Source organism: Narcine bancroftii, chromosome 6 (genome assembly GCF_036971445.1).
Source record: "Narcine bancroftii isolate sNarBan1 chromosome 6, sNarBan1.hap1, whole genome shotgun sequence".
Lineage (NCBI taxonomy): Eukaryota > Metazoa > Chordata > Chondrichthyes > Torpediniformes > Narcinidae > Narcine > Narcine bancroftii.
The window spans coordinates 702,971-720,764 of record NC_091474.1 but is presented as its reverse complement, the minus strand read 5'-3'; the positions used below and the strand labels follow the sequence as shown (position 1 = coordinate 720,764).

The window sequence follows — 17,794 nt, the reverse complement described above, 5'->3', positions numbered from 1 at the left end:
TCCATCCCTGGGCCCCATAGTGTAAATTAGATTGTCTTGATTCAACTGCATCCTGGGCCCCATGGTGGAATTTAGATGTATCTACTAATTCATGTCCATCCCTGGGCCCCATAGTGTAAATTAGATTGTCTTGATTCAACTGCATCCTGGGCCCCATGGTGGAATTTAGATGTATCTACTAATTCATGTCCATCCCTGGGCCCCATAGTGTAAATTAGATTGTCTTGATTCAACTGCATCCTGGGCCCCATGGTGGAATTTAGATGTATCTACTAATTCATGTCCATCCCTGGGCCCCATAGTGTAAATTAGATTGTCTTGATTCAACTGCATCCTGGGCCCCATGGTGGAATTTAGATGTATCTACTAATTCATGTCCATCCCTGGGTCCCTTAGTGTAAATTAGCTTATGTCTGCTGATTCTAAAAAACAAGCAGGTTCTCAGCCTTGCAGAAGCAAAGGTTGCAAAAGTAAGAAACACGGTTTAAATCTTCCATTATAACACCTCCTCTTGCTTATGCCTTAAAAAGGACCCCATCAAAACCGGAGAAAACACCATCTCATGCACTGTCTCTGAACTCATCACTTCTCGTCATCTCCCTACAATAGCCCACAACCTTCTTGTTTCCCAATTCCACATTGCTAGGTTTTACCTCCTTCCCAAAATCCACAAGCATCCTCAGTAGACCCATTGTTTCCACATGTCCCTGCCCCACCAAAGTTGAATCCACTTACCTCCACTCCATATTGACCCCTGGTCTACTCCCTCACCACCTACATCTGTAATACTTCACATGCCTTCCATCACTTCAACATCTTCTAGTTCCCTGATCTTGACCACCTCATTTTCTCCATGGATATGCAATTGTTATTGTTACAAGATAGGTTAATAAAATTATGATAAAATACATCTTAAAAGGGGTAAGATTGTGAGGTTTAGTTGTTAGATAACATTTCGCCAAACAGGGATAGACTTCATGTCTCCAATTGGCTTTGCTGAGACAATGGGAGAGAACTTGAGAGTTTTACAAGTAGGTGTTAATGGATCAGCACGTTTGTTCAGTGCCAGGCTCAAGAACTAAAATCTTTTGCTATTAAGACTAATCCCAGAGTTTAAATTACTGGTTGAAGGTGCTGTTCCAAGAGGGGTCATGTGGTTTTGCAAACAGAGAGAAAACATTCATTCTTTGGGGGGAAGAGAGATTGAAAGATTCAGTAGAAGTTGGTGTGGAAGACAGCAAGTTTCTCCTGAAATAGAGGAAAAGAAGATTTCCTTGTGGTAACCTGGATGAAGAGGTCATCTTTTGGAAACCCCAAGAGGGGGCATGTTTCTTCAGTAAGACACTTCGTTTCTGATTGAAGGATCAGTTTGTGTGTCCACTGAACATTTCTCTGAAACCCACAAAGATCTTCCTGAGCAGTAACAACTTAAGTTTAAGCACCAGAACCTGGTGAATATAATAAATGTTTAATTCTATACAGAGTATGGAAAATTGTCCGATACAAAGTGAAGTGAAAAGTGAATGATTGGACAGTGAAACAAAGAACTTTCCTGAACACAAACATTACACACAAGTGCCCTTAGAATTAGAAGAGGGTTGTTAAGTTAATAATAATAAAATCAATATTTAGCTTTTTACTATGTATTAAGAAAATGAAACCAGTTTTGTTGAAGTAGCCCTTGTCTTGGTGAATTTCTATTGCTGCTGGTTTGAGTCCTTGGGCTCACAACAATATACATCTCCATCCCCCAAACTGAAGGGCTCAATATCCTTAGTTTCTTTCTCGACAACAGACCCAACTGTTCCCCTCACCACTGCACCTTTCAGACTGGCAGAACTTTTCATCACCCTCAATAACTTATTCTTTGACTCACCCCACTTCCTTCACACCAAAGGTGTAGCCTTGGGTGCCCACACAGGCCCCGGGTATGCCTGCCTTTTTGTTGGCCATGTAGAGGATTCCATGCTACAAGCCAACAGCTAAGGCTCCTCAATCTCTGCATTCACCAAGCCACCTCCTCCCCTGATCAGTTCTCACCTTTCCTCTCCTGTCCTCCTCTCCATATCCAATCATTGCCTTTTGCCCTGTGTTCTCCCTCCCACAACCCCCCCCCCCCCCCCCAGCCTTTTTATTTATCCACCAGCCTGCTTTCTGCTTACACCATGATGAAGGGCTCAGGCCCAAAACATTGATTATATATCTTTATCTCCTATGGACACTGTGAGACCTCCAGCATTTATGTGTTTTCACTATAATCACAGTATCTGCAGACTTTTCTGTTTCACTCAAATTAACATCATTTGAACTTTCCAACAGTGGAGAATTCACATCTTTGATATTTTGTAGAGATTATCTCTATCGCACCATTTCAATGTCTTAGATAGGATGGGCTACATTGACAGAATGCAAGTCATCGTTACAGTTTTGCCCGGTTGAGTATTAAGACTGAAGCACTCAACAATTATTGTCAAGCATTCACTCATAAAATGAATATATCCTAAGGGAATGGCATTTATAATTATTTAGCACAGTTTTTTTAAATGGGGCAGTTATCGCTGTTGTTACAGCGCCAGTGACATGGGTTCGAATCCCATGCTGTCTATAAGGAGTTTGTATGTTTCCCCCATGTCTGCGTGAGTTTCCTCTGAGGGCTCCAGTTTCCTCCCACCCTTCAAAATGTATTGGGATAGTAGGTCAATTTGTAGGTCAATTTGGTGTAATTGCATGGCATTGGACATGGGCAAAAGGACCTGTTATCGTGCTACATGTCTAAATTATAATAAAATTAAATAAATTATGAAAAAATATAAATAGTTGAATATTAAACAGAATATCTTGGTTTACTTTGGACACACTAAAATTATAATGGCAATACCTGTCTCACTTCTGGCTAAGAAAAGGCTAGAATTACGGAAAAGTAAGTTACGAGGAAAATTAATGTTCTTATTCAATGTATTTCTGAATAATTTAATCACAAGGCAATGTCCACCCTTCTAAATTCTCAGATGCACCAGTACAGAGTATAAAAAGCACTCGTTTCTTTCCTGCAGACACCGAGCCAGATCATCCTGATTCTAGCCTGCAGCCTGCATTCCTCCACACTTTTCTCACAGCCGAGCAAGCTGAGTAGTTCTGTAGGTGTGACAGAGCAGGGGCAGCTCCAGCCATCCCGTGAACCAGAGCAACTTGCAGTGGTGCAGTGTGACAGAGCAGGGGCAGCTCCAGCCATCCCGTGAACCAGAGCAACTTGCAGTGGTGCAGTGTGACAGAGCAGGGGCAGCTCCAGCCATCCCGTGAACCAGAGCAACTTGCAGTGGTGCAGTGTGACAGAGCAGGGGCAGCTCCAGCCATCCCGTGAACCAGAGCAACTTGCAGTGGTGCAGTGTGACAGAGCAGGGGCAGCTCCAGCCATCCCGTGAACCAGAGCAACTTGCAGTGGTGCAGTGTGACAGAGCAGGGGCAGCTCCAGCCATCCCGTGAACCAGAGCAACTTGCAGTGGTGCAGTGTGACAGAGCAGGGGCAGCTCCAGCCATCCCGTGAACCAGAGCAACTTGCAGTGGTGCAGTGTGACAGAGCAGGGGCAGCTCCAGCCATCCCGTGAACCAGAGCAACTTGCAGTGGTGCAGTGTGACAGAGCAGGGGCAGCTCCAGCCATCCCGTGAACCAGAGCAACTTGCAGTGGTGCAGTGTGACAGAGCAGGGGCAGCTCCAGCCATCCCGTGAACCAGAGCAACTTGCAGTGGTGCAGATCCCTGAATCACACCTGGTGTCAGAGACCTTTATATGTTTTAAAACATCCCTATTAGATTTAAATATTTAAAAAATAAAATTTAATTGCTATTAGTGAATTATTTTAAGGGTTGAACATTCAAATGTTTAATGTTAACAAAGATAATGCCATTTATCTCCACTTACCTTTTCAGTTGATTCCATATCATTTCTGACACAAGTGGGGAGCTGTGAACAACATGAAGCCCCTCAGCTCAGCTTGAACAAGTGCATCAGTGCTCCACCCTCAACTCAAGTGACAAGTTCAGCATCTGATTGTAGGCCAAATGAGTTGCATCTGATCTCCAGTGAATTTCTGTGATGCAAGCCAGTCATCAGGGATGAACTGACACATCCACTGCAGTCAGTTGAAAATTCACACTGTGAAAATGATCATACCACGGCTCATTATGTTCCTACATAACCCACACAGTGGAAAATAGTTTTTGCTTCAATTCCACTTCTGAATGTGCTACTAAGGTTGAGTAGATCAAAGAAGAAAACATTTGTTTTACAGGATTTGAACCTGCGTATTCATTCACTGGCTATGTAGGTTATTGATCTCCTCATCCAGGCTACCAAATGAAAAGTTTTAGAATTCAGTTACCCTAGCTAGATTTAAGCAAGTGTATCTATACAAACAATTAAACACATGAAGAAAGTGAATAAAGCATTCATTTTCCTTCTCCCTCCAATAGTATTCATTAATCACAACGTGTATATGAATTAATCAACAATTTATTTATTTCAGTTCGTGAACAAGAATTCCATTCAGAAACTCAGGAAAGGTTATAACTAGTAATATATGATAGAAGTTGAGGGTTATTCGAGGTTTACTTTGAGATTTTTTTAAAATTACAATTGTGAAAACATCAAAGGAGAAAATAACTGGAAAGACCACTGACATTTAATGTTCTCTTTTTACTTTGTTATAAAATATTTCAAAAGTCATGGAGAATTTCACTGCTCCAGCATATACTCAGAGAGGTACCAGAGTTACCCAGATTAACTATGGGAGTGTTTGACACAGATTGTACGAAGAAAAAAAAACTGAATACAAAATCCTGCAAAAGCCATGAGTTAAAAGAAAGACTTCAGCAAATGTTTTCAAACTATTTTCATGGTGAGAGACAGAGACACAGAATAGAATGTCATTAGTTTATTTTAATTCGGAAATTGATTTGTTGAGCTAAGGCATTAAGGAGAATGGGACCACAAGTCGATCAAGTTGGATCGTGATCAGCCTCAATAAGGTTCAAGTGGCTAAATAACCTACTCTGCTCCTGTGCTCATGATTTAGCATTTGAGCCATTGTCTAATTTACAGGCTGAAGATGCATCAAACATAAAATCATAAATAGATTTTGGGCTTCAAGAGTGAGGGCAATAAATACAACTTAGAGAGAAAGGGTCAAAACTCCAAACGACAGCTACTCCTCTACTTATGATGGGGTTGCATTTCCCCCAAGCCCATTGTAAGTCGAATCCTCACACGTCGAGGACCATCTGTAGTTGAGTCTCATAACAAGCATAAAATGTCAGAAATGTGCAATGAAAATAAAAACTGAATTAAGATTTTGTCAATCACCTTTCATCAGTTGAAAAGAAATCCTGCTACCTGACCCACAGCCCTTTTTAGTACTTGTGAAATTTCCAAAATTCTTAGGGAATACATCTAGATTCTGATGACAGGTCTCTAATTTGAAGGAGTGTCCATTTCTTTGTTCACGGATGCTGCCCGGCCTATTAAGTTTTTATTGCAAAAAGATTTCCAACAGCTGCAGTTCATTTTTTGTCTTTTGTTGTCCTACTGAATGTTACACTCACTTCCTTTTCCTTTATACAACCCAAAAAGATAAAAGTTGGCCTCCTGTTGACTTCTTATGTTCGCAATTTGTTGATTGCATTCAAGGACTTTTTCCCAATGGTGCCTGTTGGCTTGGTAATTGTTTATTTTCTTGCAGCCTCTGTAACTGGTGCGGACTCGAAAGGCTGACATGGCCTGTTTCCGCTCCGTAAATGGTTATATGGTTATGGTTACCTTCCCGATCAGTTTTTATGCTAGCTCATTTGCTTTTTGGTCCATTTCCATTTGTTTGAAATATACATACAGCTGATTTTCTAATACATCCATCCAAGGATAAGAATCTAGTTATGACAAAAACCAACGGGACCCTGCCAGCTCTGAGGAAGCCATTAATCTCTTCTCCCCTTCCCCCATCGTTATTTCCCTCTATCCGTACAATTTATTATCTCTCACACAATCCCATCAACCCCACTTGATTCTTTTTGCTATTAACATGCACAAAAAAGTCATCTACAGTAGTCAATCTGAGCTCCAGGCAGAGGAGAGAAGCCTGATGATCAGCACCTCTAGAATCAAGAACAGCTTCTTTGCAACCACTATTAGGCTCTTCAATATTCCCTTCTTACACATGGACTGCTCCAACACCACAAAAGTATTGTCTATAGGAAGGATATAAACAGAGTGGAGAGAGTGCAGAGAAGGTTGACCAGAATGTGACCTGGGTTTAAGCATCTAGAGTATAGGGAGAGATTGGACAGATTAGGTCTTTATTCTTTGGAGCGTAGAAGGTCGGGAGGGGATTTGATAGAAGTATTTAAGATTATGAAAGGGATAGACAAGAGTGGATCTGGATAGACTATTTCCGTTAAGAGGAGGAAAGATTAAAACAAGAGGACATGAGTTAAGAATTAAGGGGCAGAGGTTTAGAGGTAACATGAGGGGGAACTTCTTGACTCAGAGAGTGGTAGACGTGTGGAATGAACTTCCGGGAGAAATAGTGGCGGCGGAGTCAATTGTATTATTTAAGAAAAGGTTGGACAGGTCTATGGATGAGAAGAAGATGGAGGGTGATGGGCATTGTGCAGGGAGGTGGGACTAGAGAGGGGTGTTTGGTTCGGTGCGGACTAGAAGGGCCTAATGGCCTGTTTCCGTGCTGTAATTGTTATGTTATGTTACACGACTGCAGTCACTCTTTTTTGCATGAGGATAACTGTGAATAGTTATTGTCCATCTTTTGCACTTGTTGTCTCTTTTTAATTCAATTATATACACCAATGTCGTTGATTCTTCTTGAACGGAGAATACTCATTCTGCTGCAGAAACTTAAGAATTTCACAGCACACGTACATTGTAAATGACTACGTTTAGACAGGAAGTTCACTACCCCTCAAAGAAATGAGGGAATTAGCTGTACAAGGGTCATTCAACTCACCTGATGCTTTTCCCAAAGAGACTGGAACTTCACAATAAAGGCCAATCTGAAAGGCTCAATTTCATTCTGTTTAAAATATTGCAGTCTGCCTTGGAACATAGACCTAATGGATTTGAGTAAAGTTTCTCTATATTCCAATTATCTCGAGAACCAACAGCCTTGACAGGAAGAAACTGAAATTAACTGGAAGACACACAATTATATTATTGAAATTCCATCTGTACGGCAGCAGCTTCATCTCAGTGGTTCAGAGCATTTCAGAATGCAAAAGATTATCTCTACACTGAGAGGTTGGGGGGAGGGAACCAAGCGAAGGAGAACACCAAGGAGAAGGTTAGATTGCAAACAGAGAAAGCTTGTAGACAAAGTTTGGGGGTGGAGAGGCAGGTGATAGAGAAGGAAGATGCTCTGTACGAAGATGGAGGGGAGATGATAGAAAAAGAACATAATAGAGTTGTTTGTAAAGATAAGGGCAAAGAGAGTAAGAAGTGGGAAATCTCTGAAATGCATATACTTTAATGGTAGGAACATTGTCAGGAAGGTGGATGAGCTGAGGGGCTGGATAGACACTTGGCATTATGACATGGTAGCGATTAGTGAAACATGGTTGCAGGAGGGATGTGATTGGCAACTAAATATTCCTGGGTTTTGTTGCTTTAGGTGTGATAGAATTGGAGGGGCAAGAGGGGGTGGTGTAGCATCGCTTGTCAGGGAAAATATTACAGCGGTGCTAAGGCAGGATAGATTAGAAGGCTTGACCAGAGAGACTGTATGGGTGGAATTGAGGAATGGGAAAGGGGTAGTTACACTTATACAGGTGTATTATAAACCACCTTCGACCCTAACGTCGAAGTACTCGAGATGGCAGAGGTCGACAGCATCGAGTCCACGCTGCTGAAGATCCAGCTGCGCTGGATGGGTCACGTCTCCAGAATGGAGGACCATCGCCTTCCCAAGATCGTGTTATATGGCGAGCTCTCCACTGGCCACCGTGACAGAGGTGCACCAAAGAAAAGGTACAAGGACTGCCTAAAGAAATCTCTTGGTGCCTGCCACATTGACCACCGCCAGTGGGCTGATAACGCCTCAAACCGTGCATCTTGGCGCCTCACAGTTTGGCGGGCAGCAACCTCCTTTGAAGAAGACCGCAGAGCCCACCTCACTGACAAAAGGCAAAGGAGGAAAAACCCAACACCCAACCCCAACCAACCAATTTTCCCCTGCAACCGCTGCAATCGTGTCTGCCTGTCCCGCATCGGACTTGTCAGCCACAAACGAGCCTGCAGCTGACGTGGACTTTTTACCCCCTCCATAAATCTTCGTCCGTGAAGCCAAGCCAAAGAAGAGAGACCACCTAATGGGGAGCAAGAACAAGAGGAGCAAATTTGTAGGGAGATAGCAGATATTTGTAATAAGCACAGGGTTGTGATTGTGGGAGATTTTAATTTTCCAGATATAGACAGGGAAACTCATTCTGTGAAAAGGCTGGATGAATTGGAGTTTGCAAAATGTGTGCAAGATAGTTTTTTTTAAAAAAGCAATATGTAGAGACACTGACTACAGAAGGGTCAGTGTTGGATCTATTGTTGGGAATGAGATAGGTCAGGTGACAGAGGTATGTGTTGGAGCACTTTGGATCCAGCAATCATTGTACCATTCGTTTCAATGTAATTATGGAAAGGGATAAGTCAGGACACAAGATTATGGTTTTTGAGTGGGGAAATGCTAGATTTGAGGAGATGCGAATGGATTTATGAGGAGTGGATTGGGGCAATTTGTTTTATGGGCAGGATGTAGTAGAGAAATTGAGGTCTTTTAAAAGTGAGATTTTGAGGGTACAAAATCTTTGACTTTTAACCTAACAGGAACATTAGAGTCAAAGGTTGAGAGAGCCGTGGTTTTCAAGGGATACTGGAAACTTGGTTTGTAAAAAAAAAAAGGGTGACGTACAATAAACATAAGAAACGAGGAATAAAGAAGAGGATCGGGGAATACATTGAATGTGAAAAGAATCTTAAGAAATAAATAAGAAAAGCTAAAAGAAGGTATGAGGTGGCTATAGCAAACAGGGTGAAAATAAATCCAAAAGGGTTCTACAAATATGTTAATAACAAAAGGAGAGAGGGATAAAATTGGTCACTTAAGAGAATCGGAGCGGACAACTGTGTGTGGAGCCAAAAGAGATGGGGGAGATCTTGAACAATTTATTTTCTTCGGTATTTACAAGGGAGAAGGATATTGCATTGTTCAGGGTAAAGGAAGCAAAAGAGGGTAATTATGGAGACTACAGTGATTTAGAAAGTGGAAGTACTGGAGCTTTTGAAGCATAAGTCTCCAGGTCCCAATAGGATTTTCCCCAGGACATTGAGAGAAGTTAGTGAAGAAATAGCAGAGGCTCTGACAGTGATTTTTCAAATGTCATTAGAGACGGGTATCCTACCGGAGGATTGGTGTGTTGCACATGTGGTTCCTTTGTTTAAAAAGGGTTTGAGAAGCAAGCCTAGCAATTATAGGCCTGTAAGTTTGACAAGTGTGGTATATAAATTAATGGAAAATGTTCTCATAGTGTGTATATATAAGTATCTGGAAAGACAAGGCCTGATCAGGAGGACTCAACACAGGTTTGTGCGTGGAAGGTCATGTTTGACCAATCTTGTTGAATTTTTTGAAGAGGTGACTAGGAACGTTGATGAGGGTAGAGCAGCGGATGTTCACAGAAGGTACAAGAAAGCCACCATTATCCTGGTACCCGAAATGGTAACAAAAATAGAACTCAATGACTACCTCCCTGTGGGAAACCTCCACCATTATGAAATGAAATGCTTTGAACGTTGGTGATTACATGCATCAAAGCACACCTCCCAGGGATGTTGGATCCATTTCAACTTGCCAATGAAAGAAACTGTTCCATAGACAATGCTATAGCCTTGTCACTTCACCCTGTCCTAGCCCACCTGAAGAAGGACTCCTCATACACCAGACTATTGTTCATTGACTTCAGCTCAGCCTTTAATATGATCATTCTCTAGAGACTGGTGGAGACTGTGTCCTCACTGGGACTCAACACCACTCTCTGTAACTGGATCCTGGACTTCCTAATGGAAAGACCACAGTCTTTCTGGGTCGGTAGCATAATATCGAGCACATTGCAGGGCTGTGTGCTCAGCTCACTCCTGTTCACACTACCAACCCAAGACTGCATCGCCAGATCCAGGTCCCACAGAGTCATTAAGTTTGCAGATGACAGGACAGTCGTTGGCCTCAGCAAAAACAATGTGGAGAAGAGGTGGAAAATCTCGTGAAATGATGTGAGAGGAACAACCTGAGTTTCAACATGGACAAGACGAAGGAGATGATTGTGGATTTCAGGAGGTCCAGGAAGGATCACCCTCCACTACACATCAATGACCCTATAGTAGAGAGAGAGGAGAGCACCAAGTTCCTTTGTGTTCTCTTAACTAGTGACTTATCATGGACACTCAACATCTCACTTGCCAGGAAGGTGCAACAGCGACTGCACTTACTTAAAAGACTGAAGCAGGCAAACTACCAGCCACCATTATGCCAACCTTCTATAGAAGCTCTATCAAGAGCATCCTGGCTGTCTGCATCACAGAGTGGTATGGTTGCTGCAGAGAAATGGATCAGAGGTCAATCCACAGAACCATAAGCGTGGTAGAGAGAATCCCTGGAGTTTCCCTCCCTCACCCCCAAGCAACGTGATCTACCGGAATCGCTGTCTGAAGAGGCCACACAAAATCATTGAGGACCCCTTCCACCCTGCACATGGCATCTTTCAGCTGCCCCCATCAGGAAAGAGATACAGGAGTAACAGAGCCAGCACCACCAGGCTGAGGAACAGCTTCTTCCCACGGGCAGTGAGAATGCTGAACGACCAAAAGAACTAATCACACTGACCACCCGAGATGCTCATTTGTATAAAACAATATTTATTTATATAGATATAATACTTGTTCTGCATATGCATTATTTGTCTGTCTGTGTGTTACGTCTGGTTGTGCGTCTGTATGCTTTTGCACCGAGGACTGGAGGACGCTGTTTCGTCGGGTTGACTTGACTTGACCCTCCGTGTAAGAAAGTTACCCCTTAAGTTCCTGTTAAATCTCACTGTAAGCTGATGTCCTCTAGTTACTTATTCCCCTACTGTTGGCAAAAAGCTCTGTTCACCTGATCTACTCTCATGACTTTGTACATCTCTATAGCCCCTTTCACATTTGCAACCCAGTAAATTGGCCGTTCAGTGTCCCGGGATAAGAATGGGGGTTTGGCCTTTCACACTAGGCCACTCCTAACCGGGACCCTTGCAAAGGATTATCCCCAGTATTTGGTCTTTTCTAACTTTAATAGGAAGTGACTGCAATGCAATTGCCCATTTCACACTTGCCTGATCTCAGTGCTGGTGTCTGCAGATTGTTATAGGGGCTGGCAATCCCTAGCGTGAGATGATGTCATCTGACGCCAGAGTGGAGCAGATTTTGCTGTTATACTTGGCACTTTAAAGGCCGATTGGCATTTGATTCCTGGGATCACCGACAAGTGTGAAAGGGGCTTTCACAGAAGATCTCCCTTCATGCTCCTGAGCTCCAAGGAATACTGCACAACCTCGCGCTATAGTTCAGGTTATGTCATGGAAACACAAAATTCTCCGAGTATATTGGCACATCAAAAAATTGTCAAAGGTGTAGTGCAGAAATTCTCCTTGCATCAGTTTGCAAAATTCCTCCACAACAATTTTCAGCAAAACCATTCTATGGCCATGAAAACAATGAGATACATATTTGTAGCAGAAATTGATCTTAAACAATTACAAATATTACATTGTTACAGTCTTAGTGGAAACATTCTTCAGACCAAAACTTTATCTCCTCTGACCATACTTGAAACCTTACAATAGCTGTTTCAGTAGCAGTTACATGAACACAACTCAAATACATAGCACACAGAAAGCCTTTTCTTGAAATGAAACTATTCATTTTAAAAGACAAATTAATTTCATCACTTTCTTTGTTACATTCTTTTCAGTTTGACTGGAACTCCCTAAAACTGCATTTATCCCAATCCTTTTGCTCATTTCCAGCTTAGTTTATATTTCTAATGATTTTTTTTTAAAAGAAAACTTTATTATTACATTTCTGTGGGGTGTCAGGCATTTTGTCAGCTAACAGGTTAAATATTTCAAAGCAAGTTCTACCAGTATGTCAAAGCAATTTAAATTACAACAGAGGCAGGCTGGAATGAAACAATTCAAACTGCATGATGTAGTAGAGGTTCGCTGCTAAAATTATTGATATGCAAGCCTTTCATTCACTCTGTATGTTCTGTCTTGATTTAACTTCAAAAAGTATCACTTTGCCCTTGTCTGAGTTAAATTCCATCTGCCAATGCTTGGTCCACTTTCCCAATTGATCTAGATTCTGTTTAGCCCAAGGCAAACTTCTTCACTGACCAGCAGTTTTCGTGTCATCCATATTCTCAACTGAATCAGATGGCTAACAATAGTGGACCCAACGTCAATCCCTGTGGCAGACCACTGGTCATGATCCTCCTTTCGGAAAAATTCTCCACGACCACCCTGTGTCTCCTTTCACCAAAACAATTTGGCATTCAGTTCTATCAATATCCACGTCGGACCTCACTCAAGGTCCATGAATACACTGTCCACAAGCCTTGCCCTCGGCAAACTGTTTGGTAACCTCTTAAAAAAACACACACTGAGATCAAATTTGAAAGCACAATTTCCCACGCATAAAGCCATGCTGGCGATCCTTAATCAGTACTTTCCTTCAGAAATGCAGGTCGAAACACTCCCTCAAAATCCCCTCCAGTAGCTGACGTTAGGCTCAGCTGCCAGTCGTTCCTTGCAGCACTTCTTAAAGAAAAGCATAACATTAACCATCTACCCATCACTTGGTCATGGCTAATGAGGATACAAATAGCTCTGCCAGGGCTTCAGTCGTTTCTTCCCGATTTTCCCACATTCTCAGATAAACGTGACCAAGCCGCAAGGATTTATCCACCTTTCTTTGCTTTAAAACCACCAGCACGTTCATTTTGGTAATCTGGATATTTCCAAGATATCACAATTCTCTTTCCTGATCTTCCCCATGGTAAATACAGATGAGAAGTATTAATTTAAGACTTTGCTCATTTCTTGTGGTTCCACAAAGAGATGAGCCCTTCACTTATTAGAGGACCTATGATGTCACAAGTTCTCCTGTCGCTCTTCGAAAAAGTGAAAAACCTCTTAGGATTCTCTTTCGCCCAATCGACCACAGATATCTCACTTTATTTTTGCCCTCTTGATTTCCCTCAAGTGTACTTCAGCATCTCTTATTTCTCAATGGAATCATTTTATCCTGCTGCCTGTACCTGACCAGAGCCTTGATATTCCTCATCATCTAGGGTTTCTTCATGCTGTCAGCCTTGCCCATCGCTCTGAACGTAACACGACGGCCCTGAATTCTCCCGAGCCTTCCACTGACCTACTGTCCATTTACTTCCAAACAGCATCTTCCAATCCAAATCCCCATCCAAAATTAAAAGTCCCAGGGTCTGGCTTGAACTTCTGGATCAATTCTACTTTTTTCCCCGTAACTATTTAAAACCTAATGGAATTATGATCACTGGTCCCCTCGGAAAAGTCATTTCCCAACAAGAGTGAAATACAAAAGTTGACTGATACTGTGGCTGTTATAAAAACACAGCAATGCTGGAGGAACTCAGCAGATGTGGCAGCCTCCTTAGGAGGTCCACCGAGATCACTGAGGTTTCGGGCCTGACCCCTTAAGGCACCAGCAAAAAACAGGGAGGAGGGCAAGTCCAGGGTTCCACTCTCCACTAGACCCGCAAACCATCAACAGATTAGGTCCCTTCAAATTGCAGCTCCAGGGCAGCCCTCCTGATACCAAGGTGAGGTTATTGGGGCATGTGGGTCTGGGTCTGCCAGTGCCAGGGCGGTTCCAGCCGTGTGGGGGGATCAGGGCAGCCATTGCTCTCATCCTCCCACATTGAGCCGTCACAGCAGCAAGTCCCCCACCCCCCTCCCACCCCCCTCCCACCACCAGACCGTCCTGCATTGAGTCGGCTCGGGGTTCCCTGTGACACTCACAAGGGCTGGTCATTTAACCAGGGAGACATTTCCCCTTTCAACGTCTGGGTCAGTTCATGCAGCGGACTCGCCGCTCCTTCCTCCCCCTCCCCCTCCCCCCTCCCCCCTCCCCCTCCCCCTCCCCCCTCCCCCTCCCCCCTCCCCCTCCCCCCTCCCCCTCCCCCTCCCCCCTCCCCCTCCCCCCTCCCCCTCCCCCTCCCCCCTCCCCCTCCCCCCTCCCCCTCCCCCTCCCCCTCCCCCCTCCCCCCTCCCCCCTCCCCGCGCATCAGAAACCGCGGTTGTGGACGCGCTTCGGAGCGGATTTGTTAAACCGGCTCACTTCAGGCAACACTGGCGCCTCGGGCCCGGCTCCACTGCCGACCGAGCCAGACATGAAGGAGGAGCTGTCATGGAGTCCAACCGCCTCCCAGTCAGCAAACAAAGCACGAAGCAGGAGGGACAACTCCCCCGCCCCGCCCCTCCCCCGCCCCGCCCCCCCCGCCCCCCCGCCCCCCCCTCCCCCGGACACCGCTCCCGAATTCCGACTCTTATTAAAAAATCAAAGCCAATGTTGGCACATTTGGAATCTCGGCCGCTTCCTGCAAACTGACGCCCATCGCTCAATGTGGCCGCACTTGTGGTGATTAGTCCCCCCCCCTCGCCCCCCCCTCCCCCTCCCCCGCCCCCCCCCTCGCCCCCCCTCCCCCTCCCCCTCCCCCCTCGCCCCCCCTCCCCCTCCCCCCTCGCCCCCCCTCCCCCTCCCCCCTCGCCCCCCCTCCCCTCCCGCCCCCCCCCTCCCCGCGCCCCCCCTCCCCTCGCCCCCCCCTCTTCACTCGCTGTCCTCATCTCCCCCCCTTCGGCCACCTCCCTCGTTCACCTGTCACCGCGACGGTGAAGAGTCTGCGGCCGGAGCAGCTCATCCAACAGGGACACATCAGAAGCCTGAAGCGGTCGGCACCTCCCCCCCCCCCCCTCCCCCCCCTCCCCTCCCCCCGGCCCAGATCTCGGCCACCGCAGCATCTCACCCGCTCCTCTCTGTGGAATCGTGCGCTTTCTTGTGGCGAACAGGCTGCAGCGGGATGGCATCCGACATGTTGGCGGCTCCTCGCCCTCGGGGACTGGGTGGTGCGTCTCTCTCTACCCAGCAGCCTCTCTCACGTCGGCTCAAAGGGCCAGTCCGGCCCGACCCCGGCAGCCGCTCTGCTCTCAAGGCAATTAACTGTTTCACGGATGGATTTTCGTGCCGTTCTCGTGCTGAAAAGAAGCCCAGCTTTCAGAACTCTGTTGCTGGTCCGGTCCGGTCCGACCCAGCCCAGCCCGCCCCACCCAGCCAGTCCGGTCCGACCCAGCCCAGCCCAGTCCGGCCCGACCCAGCCCAGTCCGACCCAGCCCAGCCCGGTCCGACCCAGCCCAGTCCGGCCCGACCCAGCCCAGCCCAGTCCAGCCCGACCCGGCCCAGCCCAGTCCGGCTCGACCCAACCGTGCCCAGCCCAGTCCGACCCAGCCCAGCCCGGTCCGACCCAGCCCAGCCCGGTCCGACCCAGCCCAGTCCGGCCCAACCCAGCCCAGCCCAGCCCAGCCCGACCCACCCAGTCCGGCCCGACCCAGCCCAGCCCGGTCCGACCCAGCCCAGCCCAGTCCGACCCAGCCCAGCCCGGTCTGACCCAGCCCAGTCCGGCCCAACCCAGCCCAGCCCAGTCCGACCCAGCCCAGCCCAGCCCAACCCAGCCCAGTCGGCACGACCCAGTCCAGCCCAGCCCAACCCAACCCAGCCCAGCCCAGCCCAGCCCAGCTCGACCCAGCCCAGCCCAGCTCGACCCAGCCCAGTCCAGCCCAGTCCGACCCAGCCCAGCCCAACCCAGCCCAGTCGGCACGACCCAGCCCAGCCCAGTCCAGCCCAGCCCAACCCAACCCAGCCCAGCCCAGCCCAGCTCGACCCAGCCCAGCCCAGTCCAGCCCGACCCAGCCCAGCCCAGTCCGGCTCGACCCAACCCAGCCCAGCCCAGTCCGACCCAGCCCAGCCCAGCCCGGCCCAACCCAGCCCAGTCCGGCACAACCCAGTCCAGTCCAGTCCAGTCCAGCCCAGCCCAGCCCGCCCCGACCCAGCCCAGCCCGCCCCGACCCAGCCAGTCCGGTCCGACCCAGCCCAGCCCGACCCAACCCAGTCCGACCCGACCCACCCAGTCCGGCCCGACCCAGCCCAGTCCAGCCCGACCCAGCCCAGCCCGGTCCGACCCAGCCCAGTCCGGCCCGACCCAGCCCAGCCCAGTCCAGTCCGGCCCAACCCGGCCCAGCCCAGTCCGGCTCGACCCAACCCAGCCCAGTCCGGCCCAACCCAGCCCAGCCCAGTCCGACCCAGCCCAGCCCAGCCCAGCCCAACCCAGCCCAGTCGGCACGACCCAGCCCAGCCCAGTCCAGCCCAGCCCAACCCAACCCAGCCCAGCCCAGCCCAGCTCGACCCAGCCCAGTCCAGCCCAGCCCGACCCAGCCCGGCCCAACCCATCCCAGGCCAGCCCAGTCCGGCCAAGCCCAGCCCAGCCCGGCACGGCACGGCCCAGCCCAGTCTGGCACGACCCAGCCCAGTCCGGCACGACCCAGCCCAGCCCAGTCCAGCCCAGCCCAGTCCAGCCCGACCCAGCCCAGCCCAGCCCGGCCCGACCCAGCCCAACCCGGCCCAGCCCAGCTCGACCCAGCCCAGCCCAGTCCAGCCCGACCCGGTCCAGCCCTGCCCAGCCCAACCCAGTCCGGCCCAACCCATTGCTGCAATGAAGAGTTCCCTACACAGTGAAGCTTCCTTCCACAAACTCCACGGCATTTGTTCACTTCAAGCTTGTTTCGACGGAAAAATGACTTCATGACTCACTGAAATCCTCATTCAAGATGAGATTGAAGCATTTTGTGTTGATCGATTACTCCAAGTTCATTGCTGAAGCAGAGTCGCCATCAAAATGAAATAGATTTGAAATAATGTGGGGTCTGTAACTGATTTGATATTTTTAAACAAACCCCTTCATCTTTTAAATCCATTTGCAACTTAGGTCAAGTTAATCAATTATAAATATCACCTAACATTTCTCAAAGGAAACAGCTTTTCAATTTGTCATAGATTTGTGTTCGGAGTTGGAAGACTCCTATATTATCTTTTCACAAGGAATGTCTTGTTAACAATTTTATCAATGTTCAGGACTGAAAGTATTCTGATGAAGCTGTTGAAAGGATCCACTTGTCAGCAGCACATCTGGGTGAATTCTTGTTTTCAGTTCCTAGGTTTGTGTGTTTAAACCCCTCTGTTCTCTTAAGTGTAGTCCATCTTGATTGTAGATATAATAAACTTGTTACTTTAGTATGCAACTCAATACAAAAGCAAACCCCTTGTTAAAATTCACGGACAGATACTTCAGATGTAGTACCAATCAAAGAACAGTGTTTCAATTTGAAGTGATTGCCTCCCCACTGCCCCAGATTGCTCTCCCTTGTCTGCACACAACCCATCCTCTAACTTTTGTAATCGGTTTTGATGAGTCATTGACTTAAGATACAGTCATCCAATTCTGGGTTATTTTAAGAGGCGTAATGGATCGGAGATGCTTTATTAATGATAAATGTTCAACAAGTATGAGGTACAGTAAATGATTGTCAGGTTTCCCTGGATCTGAAAAGATGGTCCTACTAATAT

The 17,794-nt window shown here is 47.0% G+C and overlaps 2 protein-coding genes across 7 annotated transcripts in view; one reads left to right on the top strand and one right to left on the bottom strand.

Annotated features, from left to right (window-relative positions):
- The window catches only part of LOC138735586 (probable phospholipid-transporting ATPase IIA), a 144,203-nt gene extending 128,776 nt beyond the window's left edge, over positions 1-15,427 (bottom strand). For 4 of the 6 annotated variants that reach the window (XM_069883599.1, XM_069883602.1, XM_069883603.1 and 1 more), the window contains exon 1: positions 14,459-14,565. In XM_069883599.1, coding sequence (XP_069739700.1) covers positions 14,459-14,529 — 71 coding nt within the window. In that variant the 5' untranslated portion in view covers positions 14,530-14,565. Of the gene's footprint in view, positions 1-3,919; positions 4,014-14,458; positions 14,566-15,143 lie in introns of those variants that run through there. The other 2 variants (XM_069883600.1, XM_069883601.1) reach the window with 2 other exon arrangements.
- LOC138737685 (uncharacterized) lies at positions 15,377-16,906 on the top strand (the record flags this gene model as incomplete). The annotated part of the gene is given in 1 exon segment (XM_069888293.1): positions 15,377-16,906. A coding segment is annotated over 1 exon segment (1,530 nt), but the record flags the coding sequence as incomplete, so codon positions are not given.
- Between the last annotated feature and the right edge of the window lie 888 nt (positions 16,907-17,794).